The sequence below is a fragment of the Harpia harpyja genome, chromosome 1 (assembly GCF_026419915.1).
Source record: "Harpia harpyja isolate bHarHar1 chromosome 1, bHarHar1 primary haplotype, whole genome shotgun sequence".
NCBI lineage: Eukaryota > Metazoa > Chordata > Aves > Accipitriformes > Accipitridae > Harpia > Harpia harpyja.
The window spans coordinates 11,670,998-11,697,698 of record NC_068940.1 but is presented as its reverse complement, the minus strand read 5'-3'; the positions used below and the strand labels follow the sequence as shown (position 1 = coordinate 11,697,698).

Below are 26,701 nucleotides of genomic sequence, written 5' to 3'. Positions count from 1 at the left end.
GAAAATTAGCAATAATTGAAATCCCTCAGCTACTGTACAAAGACAGCCAGGGACGGAGCATCCAGACTTTTATTACAATTCATCCCTTGCCTGACGCAAGACAAAGCTATGCAGTGATTCAAGGTCTCTCGTTCCATTGTGTTCGCTGACTTTCTTTCCACCTCGGAAAAGCAGAAGTGTAGGATAACCACGTACCTTCAAAAGACACACACACAAAAAAAAGAAACACGTTACTAATGTCCAGACTCACAAGTAGCCTTCACTTGTATCTACCTGACTCTGAAAAGCCACCACACCCCTCTAAAACAATAAGCCATTTTAATTTAAAAAAAAAAACCAAACCCAAACACCACACCAGATGGCCAACCTGCAATTTCTGAACATTTGTAAGTGAATGGGATAATACGTGTTCCTCTAGGCTCTTTGGAATGGCAGCTCCAGCTCTGTCTTCAGTTGTCTGCCTACTGGCACCAAAAGACTTTTTTTTCTGGGAACAGAACTTTGCACAAGACTGCTTTGGTGCTTTCACAGAGGGAGGCTTCTTATATTAGAGAATTCTTCAGCTTTATCCAATAATGAGAATGACCGAGTCTGAACAAACAGTCCAAGAAAGAAACGGTGTCACCAGGAGCTGTTCTGAACTACCTCTTTTTTGGCTAACAAAGAACACAGCTGCACTGTCACCAGGCACCCACAATGTGGCAGCCGGCTCGGCTGCACACTAGAGCCTCTAACATTTGGTACACAATACTATCCCATTTATTTCAGATCTTTCACACTTACAGAAAATCTGTTGCAGACGTTACGTTCCACAGTGCAGTCTACTTCTGCTATTTTGACATCAGTCAAACCTGGAAATTGCTCTTTGGCAAGGTTCTCCCAAGTTGGAGCCAAGTTCTTACAGTGACCACACCTAGAAACAAAAAAGAGAGAGATTTGTTTAGCAGATATACCTTCCAGTTTATCTCCACTGTCTTGCTGCAATAGCTGTAAGTTTAACTAGCTGCCTTTCCTATCCCCTAATGATTTGGCCCTCCAACTCCCTTGCACTCTTATGTCAGTAAATTAGCTAAGAAAACAAGTGATTTTATGTAAGTTAAGCACTAAAGTAGTTTCTGGCCTTCATTAGTCTTGTCTGGAATCGTATGGTGGATGTTGGTGCATTAACATTTTACCCTACAGAGGAATATGAAGCCAAATAAAGATGAGCACAGAGAATATTTAAATGGAAAAAAAAAAAAAAAAAAAGATTGCTTAGAAACAAACATGTTTTAAGTAAGGCACAGAATGTCTGTAGTACAAATTAAGTTTTCAGGTAGCATATGCCAGTTATGCTAAAGCTACATAGCCTGAGTTTAATTATTTAAATGAGATTTTAATTTCCCTATTAAATTTCTTCCAGTTCCTAATGGCCTCCTTGACTAATGTACATCACCCAATGCTGGAAACTCAATTTTAATAGAGGCATTTGTCAACACAGATTCTGTTTCTATGAAACACTCCAGTAGTTTAATGCACTTCTTTTTCACTGAAGGTGCTTTGAAGTTTTTTGACCACTACCACTGTACTTTCAAGTAGATCCACAATGGAATTGTTTGATAGTCAATACGCTTCACTTAGCAGAAAGCTTTTTTGGGGGGGGGGGGGGGGGGGGGGGAATTGTATCAGGCCCTATTCCGATTTGCATTAAATAGAGAATCATTCCAGTTATATCATCAAAAACACCAAAAAGACTACTTCTATTTTATTCCCTTATGTCTCTACAGTAACATGAGCATGTGGTCCACAGAGTACACACAATGAAACACTAGTATCAGGAGAGAAAATTATACTGTAAAATGGCAGAAACTATAGTAAAGTATTAATTTTGGTTTTATTTTGAACTTGGCTTAGCCAAGTTCATAACTTGAACTTCTTACTGCCTTCAAGAAGAATTCCCAAAGCACTTTAGACTTTAAAGCTGCACTGCTCATTCTATTCTAACCCAGCTGCACCTTAATTGGGTTATTAAAACAGCCCCATAATTGCCTTGAGGCTGGATCAGGGCATTTACTAAAATAATGAAAGATGTCTCAGCAAAAGTTTTCTTAATGCAAGCCAGTGTATATTTAAACCACCTTGTTAATACACAGTGACAGTATAAAAGCATTTCTGACTGTGCACAGAAACTACTAGAAGAGGATGATTTTATGCTTACTATGCAAGTTAACATTAATATTTATCCAAAACTAACTGAAAGACAGAACTAGCAAGCAACATAATAGTGTTTGCTGAGCCCTACATAAATTAATCCACTTGGAAGAGAAAAAGGTCATTTATATGCAGAGCACTAAAACTGTATACATAAGCCTGACTTTCGGAGCTAAAACTAGGATACCAGCTACATAAATATAGGAAGTATTTTCCTAAACGGTGGCTTTCTGAACATTGCAGCCAGGGAGCACACACTGGTTTAAGAACTTGACTCTCTGCATCCTCAATCACAATTTCTCAGCCTGCCATCCAAGACTGATCATATCTGTGAGATCCAGCAGCACCCCATTAGAATCTCAAGAGATAAGGAGATGGTTAAAGTGCAGTATTACTAAGAAAAGTTAATTAAAAAGGGAGCATTTCTTTATCTCAAATTTTTCCAGAAGTTTCTTAGATAAATGAACTCCTACATATGCCAACAAGCCCTGGGTTCAGAAATCAGACTAGAAGCTGCTTTGTGCACAAGTGTAAACTGAATTTACCAGCCAGTTCTGCTGGTGGTGCAGTAGCAGCACAGGCACAGATTCAATCTCAGTCCCTCACAGTGTACAAAGAGGATAAAGGGAGCAAAGAAAGAGCAGTAAACGTGAAGGGGTGTGTGTATGGGCAGGGTATTTCTTAACACAGTGGTGGCAGATACTTGCCTACATCCAAAAGCAGACCTTTCAGACATAAGAGAGCATAGAAGTGTCTCTCAAGCAGCAAACCACAGTGCAGTAAAAAGGGTGACAACACTGGAAAATACTGCATCATTGAGATTACATAAAACGAAACTTTCCCTGGTACTTCTTGCCTACAATAAGAAACACATTCATGCCCACTGTCAAAGTTAAGCTGCAATACTTTGATACTCCTGAGCACATTTAAATATGGGTTGCCTTTGCTTGTGTTGCTTTGTAATGGTGACCTTTTACCACCCCAAACAAAAGGTCTTTTTTGTATTTTATATACTGCATTAATGGGATGGCTAGTGATGAAATCAGAGATGTGTTATCTTTCACACAGTGAAATACAGCTTAATTTTAATCTCTCCCCCTACACTAGGCTTCCTTCTATTGGCTAAGAGACTGGGCAATGGATGAGAAAGATGGCATGCAAGTTTCATTAAATTCAATCCAGGCACAAATAAGATGAAGTCTATAAACCAGAGAGAGAAACTTAAAACTTCCTTTTTGTCTCAGAAAGCAAACAGTAAGAAAAGGGGGGAAAATACTTGTTCTGTGAGTTTGTAATACTGAGGTCTTACCCCAGCTTGGGTCCCAGGCTCTGCTGGATATGCCAGTAATGGCAGATGCCAGATAGGACATTACTTCCCCGGCCACCTGCCATGCTTTCCATTGCGTGTCTACACCTACACCATCTGCATTGGACATTTCTACCTTGGGTGACTATAAGGACATATTACATGGAACATACTCTTAAGAATACGTCAAAATTGTCACTTGTGCAAATTAGTTTTTTGTCAGTTATTTGAAGAGTAACAGCCAATTACCCATAGCTCCACAGTCTGTACCAATTCCCAGGTGCTCAAATGAGGCTTCCAAGTGAGGTTGGTTGTGGCAAGAGAGGGCCCAAAGGCCAGCATACTCTCCTTTCGCAACACTGGTGATACACTCCCCTCACCTTACCCTAATCAAAGGATAGGAGCACGCTAAGCCTGCAAAGAAAGCTTCACTCTCCTTGTTCTGCAGCATTATGTGGAGGCTGACAGAGTAAAGCTTCTCTGTCAGACTTCCACAGAGAGGCACCCCAAGAAAGCTAAAACAGATTGAGCTTTTTTGCTGTAACTCTTGCCGACACACACAGTGTTCAGTTAGTTCATATTTTAGATCCAGACAACAAATACAGTGCTACACACAAGTCAAAGACCTACCGCAACTAATGCGCTGACAGCTTAGACAAGCAATAATCCTGAACAACAACAGGTGCTAACTTCTTACCATGGAGCATAGAATTTAATAAAGGTGATCCCCCTAGCAATGGTTGCATCAAAGTCTTTTTCAGAGAGAGCGAGCACTGCAGCCTGTTCGGGAAAAAAAAAAGAAAAAAAAAAAAAAAGAGTCAAAACTTTTTGTATATATAACACAAGCCAAATGAGCTTTTACCTACCTGAAAGGGAAACTCAAACTAGAAAAGATAACATTATTGATAATATAAACAGGAGTAGCAGCAGCACACCTCACTCCTTTTACCCCTCAGCTGCTTTCCCCCCTTAGAGAGATGTAGAGAAACGCATATTGCACACTGAATCTCATCCATAACTGAAGAAACAAAACATCTCTATTTTCAGGGGATTTAACTGCATCCAAATTTTTAGTTGTTGTTGTTGGGGGGGGGGGGAATCACCTTCATTTTAATACAGTCATGCAAATGTTTCAAGGAACATTGTTGCAAGGAACTGAGAGGAGTTGGCTTAAAGCACATAATGGCCATCTGAGAGTTTAATGAGGTATTCAAGGCATACTAGTGATGTCTTGACAGCTGTGCTCCCTCTGCTATATCCCTGCATTGTGCACGCAGAAAAAACTGTTACCAGAAACACGTATTTGGCTGTCGAGAGGACATCACCACACCACACTCGCATGGACGCCAGGAAGAATTTTTACTCCTGAAAACATCAGGAGCAATGGCATGGGAGTAATGGGAGTATAGCACATTGCTTAGAGACAGACTCATATGAGAGCACAGAACCGTAACAAACTTCATTTTTTGTGTGAGACCCTTAAGGGTGGGAGGGATTAAAAATAAATAAATAATTCTCATGCCTATAAAAGCTTCAAATTCAAATGAAAGAAAAACAAGAGTGCAACTGACAGTATTACCAATCTACTTTAAACCCAGTAAGAGTTTTATGAAGAGAAGCCAAAAAGAAACTTGAAATTACAAATTATCCAGTACCTTTAAACGCTGCTGTAAATAATTGTTAGTTCATGAAATCAAGTTATTTCATTAAGTTGAAGAGTTATTACCGCTAAAGAATTATTTAGAAATTAGAAATTATACTAATTATTAAATAATTACAAATAATTAAATGAAGAAAAAATGAGCAGTAAATACATATTCTTCTATTCTGAATTTCCTAAACGGGTATCTAAAACAGATGTTCCAAACATCATTTACAATCTAAGATACCAAATCTGAAAACCCCATAAATAACATCTTCCCCATAATCCACACAGTAAAACAAATTTTAAAGATCTGTAGATTACTATCAGAATGACAATGTGAACTATATAACCACAAAAATAAGTTTAATATCAGATAGCTCAGTTTCTTAAGAAAAAACATTTTATGCAATCACATAATCTGAGCATCTGCTGGTGACTCTATCTCAATCCATCTGGATCATTATTGAGTACTTTTAGCGATGTCTGGCAGGAGACAAGTCTCACAGACATAAAAGTACAGCTTCTGTGAAAGGGCTGGCAAGTACTTGGCCCATGTAAGACATACGGGAATCCACGTAGGGGCTCAACACTGGGACACAAATTTGGAGTCGGAACTCACTGCTTTTGCTGCCTGTGGTACCAGCTGTGGGCTGCTGATGGCAAATGCAGTCGGTGTTTGCTGGCTACACGGGCTAGCTCCTTGCTTCAAAATTCATGAAAACAAAACCAGAACCAAGGTGTCTGAAGATCAGTGACCAAGAAATGGTAGCATCCAAAGCTGCGATGTAAAGTTGCAAAGACAAGTCGAGTCCTACACTGTGTCTACTATTGGCAAAAAAAATCCCCCCACAATCCTTTCCTGTTTGTATGTGTACTGGTGCATGCAAGGCATAAGTGGGAATTTGTATCACATGTGGTTTGTGTTATTTCTATAAAAATAGAAAGACAACTAATTACTTTCTGCATTGTACTAACACCAGCTTGTTAGGATCTTCCAAATACGAGGTCAATTTAAAAAAAAAAAAAAAAAAAAAATTGAGGGGTATGAAAATTGCAAATCTATGTTGTCTATAACATTTGGTAAGCCAGTTTATGCAAGATGAGTAATGCTGCTGGAAAAGTCAACTGGGAAAGGTAATATTCTCCTGTGAGAAGCTGCATATAAACTGTATTTATATTAATAATATTGATGCTTTTTGATTACATAAGTTCATTCTACATCACAAGGGAGTATAAGTCACCATCCGTTATTTTCCAGGCAGAAGTATGTTTTCCACATTTCATGAAAAAGTATGCTTGAAAACCATCCCTAATTTCTCAGCCTCACCAATTTTACGTTCAGCTACAAGAAAAATGGCAGATGAAATGCCAAAATAATTAAAAAAGACAGAAAACTAAATGCCATGAAGTACAACTAGGCAAAGGTGATAAAGTTATTCCTGCCAATTCCTTGGCAATGTTCATAACCCATGCAGCTCCTACAACCAGGATTGGAATAAGCCTCCAAACCCGAGGAGTCTTCTTGTCACAGGACACGTTACCTTGCCACATTTAGATCAGTCTTCATAATCTTTGCTTGTTTGTTGTTTCTGCAGATAGTATGTCAGTATAGGACCCTTGGCTTTTTTTAGGGGCTTAGCAGCGTGCGCCATCCTCCTGGGTTCAAGTGAGAATCTTGCAATTAACATTCATCTCCATAGTGATGAAATATGCTGTCATACAGACCAAGGTGCCAGCAGTTCCGCAGACCGAAAAAGACCACATTTATGCCACTCTAGCTAAACAACTTATTGAAACCATAAAAAAGGAGCCAGATTTTTTTTTTCCTTCTCTAATTTATCAGGTTAGTAAAAGTATCACTAGGATTTATGGTCTGATTCCACTCATTAATTACTAAGAAAATAACCAGGAAAGTATTTGGTACAGTTTACATCTAGAAATTGTCAAGCTATCAGAGAGAAACCCATGGAAGACTCAGACAGGCTGCTGAAACAGTTTTAACGCTTTCAACATCACTGCAGAATGCAGGAGCACTTACCTCAACACCGGTGGGTTCTGTGGGTGGCTGTGGGGCTTCGGCAGGTTTATCTGATGGTGGCTCTTTCCCAGAGCTCTGTAGTTGGGAATCCACGTATTCCTTTAAGGAATCAAAGTCCCTCTTCCCTTTGTACTGGTCACCCTACAATTATCAGATAGTTTGTGCAACTGTGTATATGCAATTAATCTAGCAAATAAATAATTACCAGAAGAGCATAAGATTGCCAAGTGTAAGCATATTCATAATAAATCTATTTATTTAATTTCTCTAAATATTATCTAGTCATTAAACCTCTCCATGGCATTCCATTCACTCCACGTCTTCAGGATTTGCCGTAGATTGTTCTGTACCCAAACAGAACAATCTAAAATTTCCTTGAAATGAAAGGTATTTTAGAAACATAGAAGTAAGTCTTAGAAACTTTTCCACTCTGACCTTCATCTCTCACTCTAGTCAGCTCTTCCAAGGTTTTATTTTTTTGAACCTAAAGCTACTGCAAGGAACAATAAAGTACCCATCGCTCTTTGGTGGTGGTCTCCGTTACCACGAGAGCTCTCTCCAGTGCTTTGACAGGGCTGAAAGGCTTGACTTGCATGTCATGTAACTACATAGTCACTCCTCTGGCCTGCACACTTGTCACATATCCTCAGAAAACCCAAACAGTAAGGCAATGCGCCTAAGTTCACCTGGGAGCAAGAGACAACAGCTGCCTGCTGTGGGGCAGGCATTTCCAATGGCACCACTCTCACCAAAGTTAAGTCACATTTTTGAACCTGCACATAAAGCCCTCAACCAGCCAGATCTTCAAGAGCCAGTTTGCCTTAGATGCTTCCCCCTATCTCAGGTACTTTCACAACTCTAGAGGATAAGAAATCAGAGGACCTCTGAGCAGTTTCTAGTCTCAAATCCACTGTTGGCCACCTCCAAACTGGCTCTTGCGTGATTGCCCTCAGCGCTCTCTGCAAAAATTAGTACTAATTTCTCTGTTCAAAAGAGAGACCATCTCTTCAAGACACTACATACCCATTTTGGATAGAATTCTTGAGTTTCGGTCCCATGAGGTGTGGGCTACCAGATGTATCTCCTCTCACAGATGAGGAATACTCTTCAAGAAACAGCATACAATCTTCCATACGTTGGAAGGAAGAACACCTCTTCAACTATTTCCTATATCTCTGGAACACTTTCTACACATTTTCCTTCTTTTGTCATTGATAATGTTACTTGTAACTATAGCCACTTTCCCCACACTGGGTCTAAATCACAAAGGTGATCATCTAAGATGATGCAAGAAGCCTGTACCTGCTTGTTTGTATCCATTTCAGCAGGGCAGGGTCAGTGCCCATTCATTCCTCCCAGGGTTTCTGCTGCATCTAACCAAGAGGGATGGTGTGATGCCAGACTTCAGTTATGACAAAGGGGATGATGGTATTATGGACAACAAGGCTGGATGACTGAAGCAGTTGTTCTCCTCCTCCTCCCCTCCCCTTACTGAACAGTGTAATAGCAACCAAAGAGATTTCCAGGAATTTCTGGGTCAGATTATTGGAAAGTTGTTGGGGTTGTATTGTGTTTTTTTAAAACATATTGTATCGGCCCACAAAGTAACATGCAATTCTGGTGGCAGTATGCCACCAGGGAATACCACACTGCCAATGGAGAAAAGCCAGTTTGATGTCAACAGAAATACATTGTTCAGACTAATGGCTGAGATTCAGCTTTACCAAATACAACAGCAGTGATCTGACTTTTTCTTTCACCACACTCTTGATTCAAATAACTCCAAGCACCTCAAACTTCAGTAATTACAAAGGGTCAAAAAAACCCAACTGATCTGGCTTGTCAAGAAAAACCACAACTAACTTTTCTAGATCAAGATGGTATGGTTGTGGCAAGTTATCTCGCCATCTGTAGATATCTGAAAAATAAAAATAAAGCAGGTAGGGAACCATTCCGAAGACACAGCAGAACACTTCCCATTCTTCAGACTCACGCCATATAGAGACAAAAGTTTATTTAACTGAAAACACCTCTAACCTTGGACATGCTACCATGTTTAACTCGAGCACTCCCTCAGCTTCCAGTTCTGCTTCTGACATGTGCTAGGCACTGCTGCTCCAGCAGTAACAACGCTGTGCATTCCCTGTGTGAATCAGGTTGGGATTCAAAAATGCAGATGCTGCTTCATTTAAATTCCCTGGAGTGTCTGATCTTATAGGGGTGCTTATACCAAACCTCACACGCACTGGTATGTACTTATGGCCACTTTCTCTTTAGAGCAGCAGCAAACTGCCACAAGCAACAGCTGCTAAACTGGACTGAGTAGCAAAACTTTCATCTCTGATACCATAGATGTTCAAAAAGGAATGCAAGATGAATGGGACAAAAAACCAAAACCCCCCAAAACTTAGTGGGTAAGAGCTGAAAGAGAAGTCCTGGGTTCTCTGCTTGCAGACCTATTTTTAATATCCATTTAATACATTTAATTTATCTTGAAAGTGTGAAACATATGATAAGTAACACTACTATTTATGTTTATTTGCTGCTGTTCATGTATGTGGTATTTATAAATATTTTGCTTCCCCATGACTTCAGAATATTGTAATTCTTTGAATTGCTATGAGGAGAAATGTCAGCTGGGCCCACAGAACTCTCTCTCACAGTGTCATATGAAGTGTGCAGATTTACAAGGAAAATGTGCATCACTCAGACATCATTCAGCAGATAGGCACCACTTAGATGGGAACTTTCTGATACACACTGTGAAAATTACATACTTTATTATTTCTATTTCATCTATGTTTTTGTGTTCCATAGGAGCTAAAGTATTAAGATAAAGTAAACCCAGAATTCTCTCACAGTAGCATAATTGGAGATACTGCTAACAGATTTATGAACATCATACCAGTTATTTGCAGAGCACAAACAGCAAAAAGTTCTAACTTTTCTCTGTGGACAAAGTATACCTCTTCTAGTATCTGACTGAACCGCCAACATCTTTTCTCTCACAAGCAGACTTTTGTATATGCCCACTTGATCTCTTTTTCCCAGGATGTAAGCATAGTCCAAGTATTATTCAGAAAAAAATGGTCTGATCTTTTGCTGAGCTTGCAGACTCACCTTTTCACCATTCCTAAACCAGAGGAGTGTGGGATAGCCACGAACTTGGGTTTCAGAGCAGACTTCGTAATGCTGGGTACAGTCGACCTACATTTTGAAAAAAAAAAATAAACCATTCAGCGCATAAAATAAACATACAACAAGCATCATAGCCTCCCTTGTGTTTAAAATCTCAGAAAAATACAGCAACAAGCAATACATGGCTTGGCAAAACTCAGTATCAACTACTATCTTGAGAGTGATTATGTCTGCCTTCCAAACAGTGGTTTGGTTGTATAATTGGGAGGCTGCATGTGTGTTTTGATTTTTTTTTTTTTTTTGGGGGGGGGGGGCGGCAGAGAGGTAGAGATAGAGGGAAGTAGTAACAGTTACAAAGAACAATGAAGACATAATTAAATATTCCAATTAAAAAGTACTTGGTATTCTCAGTGAATAAAATCACTGCATGGACAGTAAGACACAAAATGCTGATATGAGAGAACTTTAAAGTGAAGATATATTCACTCATCCATTTTTTAAAAGACTACTTTTTAAAGACTTCAGAAGACACATCAACAGCTAGCAAGTTAACTTTACTCCAAGGGAAGTTCCAAGTGCATAGCACCATTCAATTCTAATATGTCATAAACCAATCTAAAGTTACCAGTTTATAATCTTTTTTGAAGCAGAAAAAAAGATAACTTAGGCATTGGAGTATTTGCTCAACACAGCACTTGGATTTTGAATTTTACATTAGAAACACTTTGCTCCAGATCACTGAAGATCAATTCTAAAGATTAAACAGCATCCTGCCAGTAGGTATCATTGCTGTTAAGATGCTATTCCCCCAGATTACATGAAGGTCATGGTTCAGCCTTCTTAGAAACAGTTGTGTTTCCTGTTTACTTAGACTTACAATCTTAGGCAAGACATGTTTCAAATAGTTTCACAAGGTATACAGTTACAGAAAATTGACTAGGCATCAAGACAAATCTTAGTGGCTTTATTAAATAGCCACTATCAGTATTAATAACTGCGAACACAACTGAATAAACCAGAAATTTTGGAAATTTTTTCATTATTCTTCTCTGGGTATCAGAGAATGGTAACTTCAAGAAGACACTTAAGCTAAGCAAAGATTTTATCAGACAGCAAGCAAGGTTCTCAAAAAGTAAAACAGCAGATGCAACATTTGGTACAGACAGCATCGAAGAAGCAATAGCCTCCGATATTTTATTCTCAGAGGGAATCTACTTTTATATGTACCAGGTCTCAAAATTATATATATATCTCTAAAGTTCAACTATGCTGACCTGCTCTGTACATCTACGGCATACCTGAATAAGCAGATTTTAAAAAGCATTAAAAATAAAAGTAATTAAAAAACAGAAGTTAAGCTCATCACCCCTAGTAACAGCTGAAAGTGCTATGAAGGCAGAGGCAGGGGAGATAGCTGGGGTTTTACTCCTCTGCAGGACTGACAACACTGCTAATTGTTATGCAGTCTTTCAGATCAGTGGAACCACTCTGAAAGCTTAAGGACATGGAAGCTGAGCCTGGTCAGTTTTCCACCATTGGCAAATACAGAGGGATTCACATCATGAGCCACCTGGACTTAGGTATGGGTCAGCAAATAAAGCCAGTAACTGCAATTGCCAGACCACCTCCATACCTCTGCACAGAAGTCACTCCACGTACAAGTAACAAGCTCCCATGGTAAATACACCACAGAACCTGGTTATCAACCCTAAGGGAAATAGTAAAGCAGGACAAGATATCAGTTTTTAAGGTGGAAGACCCCCTGAAACCTTTAGAAAGTTCTATGGGGGTAAAGAGGAAAAAAAAAAAAAGAAACCAACAACAAAAAATGAACCAAGAAATAATTCATCATAAGGAGCCCTGTAGGTCTAAAGCTTGCTAAGGAATCCAATGCTGCAAAGAGCAAATTAGAAGTCACTTTCCCACTCAAAATAAATACTGAAGTCTATCAATTTCTGACAAAGGGGAAGCATAGTAAAAAACAAATCTCAAAATATTATTCCCTGCATCTGAAGTATTAGACTTATTCCCAGCTCTCTCTGAAACACAGGGAGCTACCTGTGTTTCTAACAAGTCCTTGCTTAAAATGAGGGAGTCCTGTCAACTGTGGATGTGTGAGAAAAAAAAAATAACCATCCCAAAATTAAAATAGAAACTATGACTATAAAAGGATTTAAGAGATGACAAGCAAAAAAATTGTTATTTGCAAATCACAGCACAAAAAGCATGATACTTGGCTGAAACACCCATTCATACAAAACACATTTTCAGACTAAGAGCATTTCACCTACCTTGCCAATCTTGACAGTTTCCGAATCCTCAAAGGCTTGAGCCAGCTGTTCCCAGGTTGGGGCCAAAGCCTTGCAATGACCACACCAAGGGGCAAAGAATTTGATAAAGTGATTACCTTTTAAGTCAAAAGGAAAAAAAAAGGTTTAACTCATTTGGAATTAATTTGGCTGCAATTAAAGACTAGGTACTAATCTCAGACTGCAAATTTATCATGGTATTTCCTGAGTTAAAGATAGGAAACACTGTGAATCAAAGGCCAGGACAGAATACTTCAGCAATTAGGTTTTCAATACTGTATGCAGTCCCACAGTGTTGCCAATTTCCCTGAAAATCCAAACAGCTTCACAACCTCAAGCCCACAAGTGGGATATTAAAACTGATATTTTTAACCTCACCATTTGCTACAATGTCTAATTCTACCATATCAATCACTTGGCCTATTACAGAGTAGAAAGAACCACCAAGGAACATGCATTTATAACAGCATAAATGAAAGTAAGCATTAGACTTCAACTTAAACATTTCTTAGGAAACACCACTGCATTAAGTCCATGCACTACCTAAACAATTTTGTTCAGCTTTCCACTCTCCTTTTTCTGCCCTGTTCTTTGTATTTTCATGTCAACTATTCAGAAATAGCTGCCTTTAGTAGATTTTTGCAGTATTTTATAGAGAGGAGAGTCTCTGTACTATCTCCTACTAATGTTTAGTTTAAAAGTATCATCTTAATTGCAGAGTACCAGAATATGTGATTTCCTTCAATTAAGATTACTATTAATTCAAGATGCTGCATGCTTTTGCACACATCAAGGCAAGGCTCTGTTAATATGAAATAAAAACGAACTTAATTAAAACAAGTAAAAAAATCAATCAAATTAATTTGAAGGAAATGCCAGCAACTGGAAAAAAGCTCTTTTTAACAGAATTATTCATAATCCTTTGAAGACTGCTTTGGGGCTAATATTACTAGAATTCATTTCTAGTTTGAGGGCTTGTTCATGAAAGGAGGTCAGAGGAAAGACATCACAAAATAACTAGGAAATGTAAACGGCAGTAGTAGCATACTCTAACTTGCCTGGTCTGCACATAGAAGAGTTTCAAAGTGACTGACATGCTTTGCTTTGGTTAAGTAAACTGCAAACTGAAATTTCTCGTGAATGAATAAGAACATCTAGTCAAAATCAGCTATTCTATACCACATACTCTGATATACTCTCCTCCCCGATAGAAAAAAATTAAAATTCTTTTTGCCCTAGAGCACCAAAAAGGTAAAGGGAGACATTTTAAGAACAAAAGTCAACCTTCCAGCTGGAACTGCTAAGCCTCCTTCTAAATTTAAGCACTGAACTTCTTGTAACTGAAGTCAAGAGAGGACAACAGCTTTACAGATGATCATAAACCTGCTCAACCATTGGATATGACCAGGAGAACGTCTCCTCTATGAATGCCAACGGACACATAATGAAAAATTACAATAAAAATATTAAAACATTTACACATACACTAAACTGAACTATCTTCTCAGACTGTGGAGCTGTTTGATGCTTAGCATCTCCCTGATGGTTTAGAGAAGAATCCATGAAGAATTTTTATGTAATTCTGTGTTAAGCCACACATGCTGGGAAGTTTTAAGTTAGCTGCACAAAATGCTCTTTTACACCTGAAAATATTTCTAATCCGTCAACGGTTACTTCAAGAAGCTCTAGTATCTACCTCACTGGTGGTATCACATGGGCACAGACAGTTAATTTAATCTGGCCTTTGTTTTTAGGAAAACAGATAGAGATGGTAGGATCATTTGTTGTTACGGCAGCGCCAAGCTTCTATTGTAAGATTTTGCTCATTCTCTAAAAAAACCCACCCTGTGGGGGGTGAAATTTCCCATGTTAGGTATCACTCCTGGCATTAATTTTAAAGCTTCCAGACCAAATATTTTTAAAAATGGCCAGATAGGTGAATTGTTTTGCCCACATTAAATTCTGGAGGAAGGAAGCTAAACAATATCAAATAAGGGGCCAGACTGGAGTGGGACGGGGGCAGTAAGGAGGAAGCAGGTGGATTATACTTATTCAGAAGAGCAGTCTGGGAGTAAGAACAACCAGCACCTAGGGAAAGAGGAAACGCGACTTGCAAAAATGCAAAGTGGCAAGGCTATGACTGAACAAGGAGCTCTGAGAAAGAGAGAGTTTAGTTGAGCAGGCCCCACTAGCTTCTTCCATGTGATTACAGGCCTTAATTTTACTGCCTACTGAGTGGAGTGCCGTTCTTAAACTTCCTCATGGTATGCAATATGTAATTAGAAACTACTGCATTTTTACAGTCTGTAGTTTCATCCTCTTTCACTAGGTGTTACTGAAAAATAAAAGTGGGAAGGAGGTACCTTGAAATCTAACACTTCTGTCGCAGACTTCCCACTACAGATGTCTCTGTAAGCAAGTATCTCTTGCTTGTGAAAAATACAGTTACCTTCTGCTATGTGCATCTTGAAATTGTCTGCTGAGAGTTCATACATTCCCTGCTTAGGTTCAGGGGTTTTTGGTGGTTCCACATCAGATTCTGGATCCTATTCATGAGAAAAATTAACTTTTATTCGTCTTGCACAGTAAATACACAATATTGGATTCCTGTCGTCACACCATTCTGTGGTAGTGTTGTAAACTCTGTACTCTGAAATTCTAAATTCCTAAAGCAATGTCCTTAATTAGCTTGATTTAGGTATCTAACGTTTCCTAACAAAAAACTACTTGAAAGCAAAATGTGAAAAAGACTACCACACAGAAAACAGTTATCACAGTCATTGGAATAATAGAGTCTTTCACCGTGCTGTAGTATAGTCACAGAGCACAACAACTGCTGTGGCACATCACTATATATTAATACACTTAGATTACACAACAGTTCCTCCACAGCATCACGCATCAGCCACATCTGCCATTGCACCAGTTTCAGTGGTCTTTGGGCTATTTAAAAATAGCTAGCGAAAAAGCTATTTTCTGCTCCCCTAATGCCGGAAAGAGGGACCTAATGGCTCCATGAAGGCAGCAATAAGGTGAAAAGAGCAAACACTTTATAGGTATAACTTGCAGAAAACCCACTGGCAGTTCAGCAAAAGCAAGTGACTACTTTCTAGATCCTAGGCTCAGAGCTGGAAAGAATTTTTTAAGAACCTCAAAGTAAATTTCTTAAAATAGTTTAGCATTTAATGTTTAATTATTAAAAATACCATGTTTGTTTAAATATAATCACGTCCTAACTGTGGTTCAGCAATCACTAAAGCTTTATCATGATTAGAAACAGTAATCATAAATTTAATTTTAGGCAAGGCTTGGCTACTATATGTAAGTACTACCCCTAAACTCAAGCGTTTTCCTAGTGATGGTATTAGCTTAACTTACCTAACCGATTATTTTAAACCCTCTCTTTAGGCTGCAACATTATCAGATAATAACTGAGCTAAAGATGGCATCCATGTTTTAAGAGGTAATTAAGCCCAACATAAATGCAATTTATAACATATTACAGCTATATTGCTGTTCTTATTCTAGAAACATTATGGCCTACAGCTGTCAACTGAATTGACAGTAAGAATTGTATCTTAAAATGTCAAAAAGCTAAACATTAAAAACTGCATTATGTACTATCATTTTAAATACAGGAAACAAAAGGCAGGTCACAGGATGACAGTTTTAATTACTATTCTGACTTACATGGAAGCTGTTCCATATTGTTACTGCTACCTGACTCCTGACTTTTATTCTCAGGAGCAGATTTCCTCCTGGAAAATGAAGCCTAACCTATAGAAATGATAAATAAGCAAGTCTGCAGAAGGGAATATTTCCTTTTCACTTACAGGTGGTTCCTCATTTAGTTTCTCCAACATCCAGTTTTCCAGGGCTTGGAAGTCCCTAGGGCCTTGGTATTTCAGAGGTTCTTGTCCTGGTTTAAGCAGCTTTAGGCTAAAGGATCAAAATGTAGAAGAGTGAGGCAAAAATTTTCACACAGGAAACATTCTCAGAAAGCTAACATGCTTTGCTAATCCACAGCAATGCAGCTCAGGCTGCAGTAACAGTGCTCTCGACTATCAACATCAGCATCAGGCATCTCGCTCAACTTAAAGGGTCATGGCTAGAACTTAGGACACTTTTTCATTCCCATGTAAGCTTTTAAAGGAGATTTTAAAAACAGCAAAAAGAAATACCATGTTAAAAATCAACATAGCCTAATATTACTTTGACCAATAAGCAAAAGCAAATAAAACATTGCAGCGTTCAGTTCACAGGTTAATCATTCATTATGCCTATGAATCCTATTTCAGTTTGTCAAAAAGCATCAATTTGTTTTGTTCACCCCTCTCCATAACCAAAGGAAAAATATCCAATGCTTATTTTCCCAGGAATTTCTTTCTCACATTTTGTTCCCTGACTGCTCTTGGAATGTAGGACTTTTCATGTGGTATTAAACTGATTAAAAACACGCTGAAACAAGTCAATAGGACAAGGAGATAAGTGACTGCTTATAGGGATTCAAGACTTCATGATTATAGCATTTAGTAATTGCTATAAAACTTTTCCATAAGCTGCCTAAAGCTTCTACTCTCAAATATTTAAGTTAAAATTGGAAACACATTTGGTAAAGGGGCAATATCAACTTCTGAACTAGTCTTATTTTTTTAAAGCAAATCACGGTTTCAATTACTACTGTCACCTAGCCCTCAGTTCCCCTTGCTGAGCTGTCCCTTTGTACTGCTTTTTCTTTTTCTTGAAATGTTTTTCTCTCTCTTCTTGTTCCACAGTTTGAAAAATGAACACATGAAAATGTTGAAAAACCACATAATGCAAATACATTCAAAAGAGATAGAAGCTCCCACTGTCTTTTCTATTTAAGGTATTCTTGAATGTTCCTTGTGATGATAATAGTCAAAACTTTTTTTGGGGGGGGGAGGCAACTTCGTAATAAGAAGGAAACAACAAAAATGAAATAGAACAACATCTAAAATGCACCTCATGGCAATACTTTTGAAGAGTAACTAGAAAAAAAAAAAAAAGAAGATAGCTTAAAGAGCCAGCTACACCTTTATGTTCTTCAGATGAGGGTAAGTTTTCTCCAGTTCAGTTGAGAGAGTATTTTGCAGCACCAAATAATCCTGCGACAACTATACTTACAAGCACAGGGACCTGCTCAGCCAGTATTACCCTCAGGGGGATGGAAAGGGAATGCAGCCTTTCCTTTGACGGGTGTTTGGAAAAGCAGTGCAGGGACCAGCACATCCTGGACTTGCGACAATCCCTCTGTGCCTGAGGAAGCTGTGAAATTTCCCTTGCTGGAGGTTTTTAAAAACAGGCTAGTTAAAAACTGACTCAGACAGGAAGAGAATTGATATCGTGAATTCCCCTTTATCTCTATATTTCTATAACTAGCAGATGACTGTCATCTTATTTATATTTTTCAAGTGGATGAAAGCAAGCACTAACTATTCCTAGATATTCAGTGATCTTAAAGAGGAGTGGGGAAGAAAAAGGAGCAATTACACATCCATTCATTTTTTCTTATTCAAAATCCCTGCCACTCTTTCTATTTTACAAGGAACAGCACCACAATATAATCTATGCAAATATGCAAAGACAACCAATGCTCACTTTTGGGGATATTAAAATAGAGTTGTAATATTCATTGTTTCTTGGTATTTCTAGTTGAACTAAACCACAAACTGCCCTTAAGGACAATTCCTATTTCAACAAGGACTTTGCTATTTATAACTTTCAACTTCTACTCAGTCGCACTCATCTGCGTCAAAGCGGGTGCAGCCAGGAGCATATGTCAAGTTCAGGCTGTTGCTGGGGTCAGCAGTAATGCTAGGCAAAGTGAACAAAGGAAAGGAAACTGCAAAATACAGGCTGTGGAAGGGCTACAGATGATTACATTCTCCACTTATCCCCACTAAGATGAGTAATTAGTAAAGCAGTTGAAATGATCCCATCCATTTTTGCAAGAAGCTTTAAAAAAAGACACAAGTGGAAAAAAAATCCCTTTGCTCCTTTTTGGGTTTTTTTCTAACCCAAAAGCCAGATCCAGGCTGACCTCTCATAGATACTCTAGATCATGGTCTGCATACTAAAGCTGATGTAGCAAGGCATACATCCTTTATAACAGGCTAAGTTTAACAACCTTAAACTACAAATTAATTTCTCCTAGATCAATATAAGCAAAATTACCTAGAAAAAGTCTGTACAACATCAGCACTGCTATGCTAAGTGATACTATTAATTTATCATTTTATGAGCACCAAGTTCACTCAAAAATTTAAGAGATCACCTATACATGAATTATGAATGGTGCAGTGTACTGACAAACTTGTGACAAGTTATTTTTAAAAGTACCGTTACCAGTGACCAGTTCTATCATGCATATCACAGCTGTATAACATACTGTTGCTTGAGAAAGAGGTACCCTCAGAGAAAAGTAAAGGACAATTCTGGACTTCATTTAAACACAGCCATCTTCCAGGACATAAACCAGTTTCTTTAAAAACAATAAAAGAGTAAGAGTAGGATGTATCACATGATACTTGGGAACATGGTAAAAAGGCTTACAATGAACATATGAGGTCCAAAGGGCTACAAAGAAACCCACCAAAAAATATAGCTTAGAAGTTAGCTTCAACAAATTGGCAGAGGATCATGGAAAACAGAAAAAGAAAGAAATAGGAGCAGACATCCTTTTATACTTACGTAGGGTATCCTCGGACGCCAAATTCAGAGCACAGTGGAGTATCTGTAGTACAATCCACTTTAACGACATAGACCTGTGGGTTTTCCATGTTGTTGTATTTATCTCCCAAATCATTCCAAGTTGGCTGGAGACGCTGACAATGTCCACACCTGCAACAGAAGGAACAAGATATTTGCTTAATAATTGCTCACATTTAGAGGGGAATGAATCTATGGAAAAGTCATATGCAGAGTGGTCAGAGATTTTGATAAATTTAAAAATAGTTAAGTCAGAAATCTTCCATACTTGAGCACTGTTACACTAAGCAACAGTGAATACTATTAAGAATCGTAGGACGCTGCAAACACATCTCATGTAAAAATCATCAAGAGATGAGCACTTCTTGCTACTATCCTTTTATGTTACAAAGCCTACTGAACGCCCCCTGAACTTCGTGAGGATATTAAGAAAAGCACTCTCAGTCTTCCAGCTTTCTAGAAAAATCCTGCAAGGCTGCCTAGCTTGCTTTCCGCTCTAACATTTCAAAATACCATATATTTTAGCGGAAGTAAGAAGATAACAGTTTCTAGCCTCTTTCTAAGGCCACTTGTGCTTGTGTGTGTCACAGACATTGTAACTCACAAGTCATGAAACACATCAGGACTGATTTCTGAACAAGGTTTCTCTAAATCCTCCCATACCATGCTTTGCCCCAGCAGCACACCATCAACTAATTATATCTGCATATACACAGAAAACTGGCCTCATACAGTTGCTATAACAGCAGCTCCCTGGAAGCAGAAAATGGCTAATATTCTTCTCACAGTTTTCCTAGTCTTTCAAGTCATTACAGCAATACACTATTCCTGTAACTACGATGAAAAATTTTAAGGAATGGATTTTCATTTCTCTCTAATAGCTGCTTTTGCCAACCTTCCAAGACATCTAAAAATACATAATTGGATTAACAGAAAATATTCTCAACCTGACAGTATGAAGGCTGTTATTGCCCTAGGCATGACCTAGACAGTCTACTTTGTAAGTAACAATTAAAACACCGTTAGGACTTTGAAGAAAGTTGCTGCCATTTAAAACAGTTTCACTTATACAACTGATTTTGAGTCCACTTGTAGAAAAGCTGCATGGATTCACACCTTTCTGGGTATCCTGGTATCATTAAGGCAAATACAATAACCTTGAGATTTACTTTAAGATAAAGAATGTCTTCTGACCTTAATAAGGTCCTGTTAGGCACAGTGGGTCACACATATTCCCACTATGTGGGGGAATACAACCTCCCATATGATCTTATTCTGAGTCATCATGGTGAAGGGATACAATGTGTTATTACTAAAATCAAATATTTCTTAAGTATTTAACTTCAGACTGAAGTCCCTCCATAGTCAACTCTTTCATGGAGCTTGAATTAAGAGGAGGATTTTGGATTCCCTGGTCCCTTCCCTTAGCAGTTGCAGGGTTTTTAAACATCGAATGAATACTGACTGGTGTTAAAGAACAGAGCATGGAAAACTAGGTAAGGCAATCTCAAGTAATTAACCTGCTGTTTTTTAAGCGCAGAACAGAGCTGCCTTGTCCGTGTTTAACACCATGATCCCCGCTATATACAAAGTTACCCTTTCCCTTCCTTCTTCAGATTATATGAGCTAAAATTGAAAATAAAGCAGGAAAAATGCTCATATCGGTAATCAAGTAGTTAGCCCTGGTTTTCAAAAAAATTCAGTGTTACATAGAAGGAGATACAAGACAAAACAGCCCCCTAAACACTTTTTCTGAAATTCATAAGGTGTAGCTGCAAAATATATAAAACCAGAGAAGTCATAAATAAAGAGAATAAGACCATGCAACATCACATGGCTGCCTTAGCCCCATGTACCTACACAGTCATTCATTGCTACCACTCCACATTACACCAGTGGGGCTGGAGGAGCAGCCAGTTCTACCACTGGGGATGGTGGGGTCCTGGGCATCAGTGAGGAGTCCTGCTCTTCCTTCCCTACAGGGGCTAGTGTGGTGCAAACATTCATAATCTCTGTTTACAAATGTAAACAAAGATCCAAAAGAGACTAACAAGGCCATAGGAAAAATCCACCTTTCTGAAAAAACCAAACCAAAACCCTCCTTCTTGTACACCACTAACATCAGGAGGTATGGGCGAAAGGACGTTATTTGTAAGAGTTTGCAGATAGGTTGCCCATTTTAACTCTGAGCAACCCTGTGCCACAAGCACTCGTGGCTGGAGATTATTTTGCTGTGGCAGTATCTATAGACTACCAGGCTGCTCTACCTCAAGCTGACAGGTCAGTGCTCCTCCCATAGTATCAGCACTTCCCATCTGGAAAACTGGATGGCGGACTTCCTGGGCCATGACAAGAAGGGATGTAAAGGTACATAAGGACCATATATGTCAAAACTGCAGTTACTGATAAGCCTGTGCAGTCAGTGAGGAACGCGGACATTTCTGGAGGCCACCAGTAGAGCTTGAGCTCTGTAGCTAGCAAGGGCAGCACCACAGCAAGATACAGCACGAATCATTACTCGATTAAAAATGTGGGTAGACCATGGGATAGACAGGTATAACAGTACAAGCAGCACAGGACCAGTCTCACTCTAGACAAAAGAATCCAGCTAAGGTAAAATCCAGTCAACAGAGTTCAATCCAACAGCAACAAACTCTGGTGATCAAGTTTGCTTCAGCTCAGTGGACTTCCCGGGGTTTACCAAGAGACCACATATGTTGAAAAGTCCTGTAACGGTCAAAATAACACAATGAAACTACTCATTTGAGATTCCTTCCAATTAAGGAACCAGGGGGAACCTCTTTCCTCTGTAGACACACAGCTGGCACGGCCAACATCTTAAGAATATCTAGTGCTGCCAAGAGAGTAACCTGCTCATGGTCAAGCGTAGCTACCAAGGGGGACAGCCTGATGATCAAAAACCTTAGACATCTGGTGGCAAATGACTTGGAACGCTCTCTTTTTGGAATAGCCTGCAATATTTGAAACAAATGTGGACCTCGTGTACCGCTGCTGTTTGGGAGGGAGGCCCTCAGCAACATTTGTTTCGAGAACCCAGAAAAGTCACAGCAGCTCTGTCTAGCCCAACTCTTACTGGTAGCATTGACAATGCAACATTAGCAGCATCCATAGCAACCTGAAAGACAACCCTAGCTGAACATGGGGTTGTTTGCTAGGCTTCTCCCTTGTAAATCCAGGGAACAGTGCCAAAATGCATTGTTCTGTGAGAGGCATTAGGACATTAGCACATGAACATCACCTAGGAATAGGGCACGAGGCTCTAATACAGACTCCAGGGCTGCCACGTTGCCGCCTGATCCCACTTACGATAAAAGCACTGGTATGTCTAAGCACCCCTCTTGAACACTTGGATATTCCTGTTGTCCTTCTCTTCCTCTTGGACCCAAAACCTGGTCCTGTTGCTGCCTGTCTGTAGCCAGGAGTCCAGACCAAGGGCCCTGAAGGCAAGATCCAGAGATCTGGAGGAGGCTTGCTAAGGGCAAGAACGACCAGAGAAGCTGCAACAAGTCTGGGAAACGATGCAGCTCCCTCGTGCTCAAGTTGGGCAAAGACTGTCAGCCCTCCCAAGGGCACAGCGTGGTCCAAGTTTGCAAGGCCAGCGCTCTCTTTGTTGCACTCTGAGGGTGTACACAGCATGGGCTGGACTCTGCAACAGCCCATTTGGCACCGGGTCTCCTATGAAGACTGCGCCAAGATAAAAACTCATCTGGTTTTAGGGATGCCTGTGAAACAGTCAGTCAAAGCTTGGACAGACACAGGTATTATCACCTGAAAATGGGACAGAGCAGAAGCACTCCTGCTCTGCACGGGCATTTCTGAGGCCTTACAGCTCTCAGGCAAACGTCCTTCACCAGCAAGTCAGGCGTCCTCCGCTTTTGTGATCTTCAGAGAACAAAGGCAGGCATCTGCTCTTTCAAGCTTTTGCTTAACATTTTCATATGGCATAAACAAGTCGATGTTAATAACAAAAAAAGTAGTAGTTCCTCAGTTTTGAAAGGAAATCCTTTTCTGCTGTTGATTTCAAAGAGCGTCGTGACTCATATATGCCTAAATGGCACCACGTACCAATGGATAACCTAGGATCAAAACACAACGTCTGCATATTGTTCCCTTAACTTTGTTTTACCTAAATTTAAGAAAACTTGGGAGGAAAAAACCCAAACAAACAAAAACCCAACCAATCAACCCTAACAACAAAACTCCCAATAACTTCTACTGGATATCATTCAGTCAGATAAAAAAGGGCAGGGGAAGAGACGAAGGAAAGAGAAGAATATGAACAACCACTAGAAAGGCCCAGAGATTAACAGCACTGTCCTCCTGACAGCTGTAACATCCAGCAAAGCCCTGTTCTCCCATCCTTCTCAACCATTCTTGTGTCAAACCAGTTCAGGACAAAAGCCCAGTAGGTGTCTTGCAAATCTGAGAACCCTCCAGCTCTGCTACGGCTACCTACAGCCTCGGCGACACAGTGCTATCGTTACACCGCTTTCACTGCTGATTTATCTTTAGATTTCGTGATTGCAAAGAGAACGTAACTTCTGCAATGAAAGTATTTGTGAGACCGGGGGGCACAAGGTAAGTGACGGTCACCAAATAGCAACTACTGCCACACACGGAGGCCACACACTCCTGGGTCTCTTTGAGGAACGACCTGAAGCAGCGTCCGGGGAGGGACAGGGAGAGCCGCCGGGGACCGGGGCCGGCTCCAGCCCAGCAGAACCGGGGCTGACCCAGCTTGCCTGCCCACTGCCCGGCGGAGCGACTTCACCCGCAGGCCCCACGCGGGGCGCGGGGGCACCGCCGGGAGCCCACGGGGGCGCTCCGGGTGCCGCCGCGGGCCCTCGGGGCAGGGGGCGGCCCGGCTGAAGCCCCCGACAGGGCCAGCACGGGGGCGGAGGCCCGGGCCAGGCACACGCGAGGCTCCGGCTCCAGCTTCCCCGGCCCGGCCCGGCGCTCCGCCGCCCCCGGATGCCGTGTAACGCGTGTCGTGTTCCCCCCCCCCCCCGCCGCCCCCGGGGAAGGCGCCCGGCCCGGCCCCCGCCGCTGGGGCTCAGGGCGGCGCGACCCCGAGGCCTCCCCCGCCGCCCGGCCCGGCCGCCTCCCGCCGCCACGTCAACGTGGAAGAAGGCGGGCAGGAGGGCCCCGCGCCGGGCCGGGCCGGGCCGTGCTCCGCCGCTCCGGATACCCACCACGGGGCGAAGAACATGACGAAGTGGGGGGCGGCGGCGGCGCCGTGCCGCAGCATCTCGGCGCTGTAGAGGTGCCGCCCGTGCGGGTCCGCCTCCGCCGAGCCGGCGTCCGGGCCCGGCTCCGGCTCAGCCCGCCCCGGCCGGCCGCAGAGGACGGGGCCGAGCACGGCCAAGGAGAAGAGGCGCCACCAGGCCGGGCCGGAGCGGAGCGCAGCCATGGCAGCGCCGAGAGAGCGAGCGGCCGAAGCCCCGGGCGGCTGCTGCTGCTGCTGCCGCCGCCTCCCGCCCCTCCCCGCCCCGCCCGCCCGCCCGCCTCCCCCCGGCGGGCAGCGGGCCCTCGGGCACCCCTGGACACACACACACACACACACGGGCACAACCCCCCCCCCCCCCCCCCCCCATTCCCTGGACCGCTCCTTTCTGGAAATAAATTTTTTTTTAAAGAAAATATAAATAATATTTTATATATATACTCTCACTTGTATATAACACCTAACTTTATATACTAATTATATATACATTTATATTTAAAATTTAAAATTATAATAATTTTTATACTTTTCTATATACACACACACATATATATACCATGATGAAGCTTTTCTTCAAGTACCTCTATGAAAAAAAGGCAAGCAGGGTGGTACCAGCCCGGTTAACAACGGTGCTGTGCCTCAGGGAGAAAGCCCTGCTGCCCACCCAGGTCCTCCCCCCCAGCACCCGTGCCCAGCCGGGAGGAGATCTCCGTCCCTCGGCTCTCCTGCCCCGCGCTTCTCACCCGCTTCTGAGGGAAGGGAACGGGTGCTGGCACTACTGGGGGATGCTCGAATCACAGCAGTAGAACAATAACCAGTAAATACTAATAGTAGTAGTAGCAAATAATACTAAAAGATAATCAGTACGAGACAGCTGCAAGCTGATATAGCACGGGAGAGGGGTTTGTATTTCTATAATTGCTCCAATTTTAATTAATTTCAGTTTAGGTTTTAACTGCAAGTCCCTGGGTTTGGGATAGCAAAGTGGGTAAAAATCAGTGGCTCACCTAGTTTAACAGGAAAGTGCATTTTGGTGAAAACATCAGGCGACTAAACAAATCAGCACGCACACATGCACACAGACACAGGCACACAAGGCTGGCCTTTGTACCTCACACATCCACCTCTGCAGAGATCGGTGCTCATGTAACATCGGGCTTACGCCCAGCAAGATGGGCTCGGCCTGGCACCGTTCCTCTCTCTGACAAGCCGCTGCTTGCAGTCAAGTGCACTAATGCATCCAGACAGGTAGACTTCACTTCATACTGTGTCTTCCAGACTCCTCCTTCCCCACATCATCTCTGAACGCTTCCCTTTAACATTACCTCTTCCGCAGGACTAACGCCAGGAAGGAGGTTGCTACACCGCCCGTGTACGTGTCGTGCAACACCCATCTCGTTGCCTGGGCTGGTTTCCACTTAAGAGCCAGTCCTGGCTCTGGTCACTCAGCTTGCTTTTATGCTACAGCGTCTTTGTAAGGGCCACCGTTAGAGCCAACAAGAATCACTTATTAAAAAAAAAAAAAAGTAAAAATGAAAATTAGAGATATCTGTTCTTTAAAAATTTTAAATTACTTTTGAAAGCTACTCTCTGCCTCAAACTTAGGCTTCCAAAAATCCTTACTATGTACATGTGAAACAATTACAAAAGACTCATACTACATTCATTGCCAAACTAGGGAAAAAAAAAAAAAAAAAAAGACAAACCTGGATTGTCCAGAGGAGTAGCTAATCACCAAAATCAGAAGTACAAATCAGTAACCTTAAGTACAAAGCAGCAGCCTTTTCTTTAAACAAGGTTTACTTCTGTGCTCTTCAAGTTAAGTAATTGACTAATCGTGAATTCAAAAAGAAGAAAAAAGAGACAGGTGCAGATTATTTCCCCCCTTCAGCATATGAAAAAATACCAACAAACCCCCTTAAACAAAAAGGCAGTATCAGAGAGGGTGAGAATGACTAATTCTCTGACCTTGAAGAGCAGTGTCCTGATACAACCAGGTGAGTCATCTAACCACAGAAAGTACCTCCTCTCATTAAGCAAGCTGGTTTCTTTTCCATACAAGTGTGGTTTTGGTCTGCTTTTTCTCTGTACATCTAACACA

At 41.0% G+C, this 26,701-nt stretch overlaps 1 protein-coding gene across 1 annotated transcript; it reads right to left on the bottom strand.

The window, feature by feature from the left end:
* Positions 1-51: 51 nt before the first annotated feature.
* Positions 52-24,851, bottom strand: TXNDC5 (thioredoxin domain containing 5). The gene is made up of 10 exons (XM_052776105.1): positions 24,569-24,851; positions 19,338-19,487; positions 16,460-16,565; positions 15,076-15,172; positions 12,609-12,724; positions 10,300-10,386; positions 7,180-7,320; positions 4,194-4,276; positions 784-913; positions 52-195 (listed from the first exon to the last, which is right to left on the bottom strand). The coding sequence occupies exons 1-10, from the start codon at positions 24,784-24,786 to the stop codon at positions 73-75; spliced, it is 1,251 nt and encodes a 416-aa protein (XP_052632065.1). The 5' UTR covers positions 24,787-24,851; the 3' UTR covers positions 52-72.
* Positions 24,852-26,701: the final 1,850 nt, after the last annotated feature.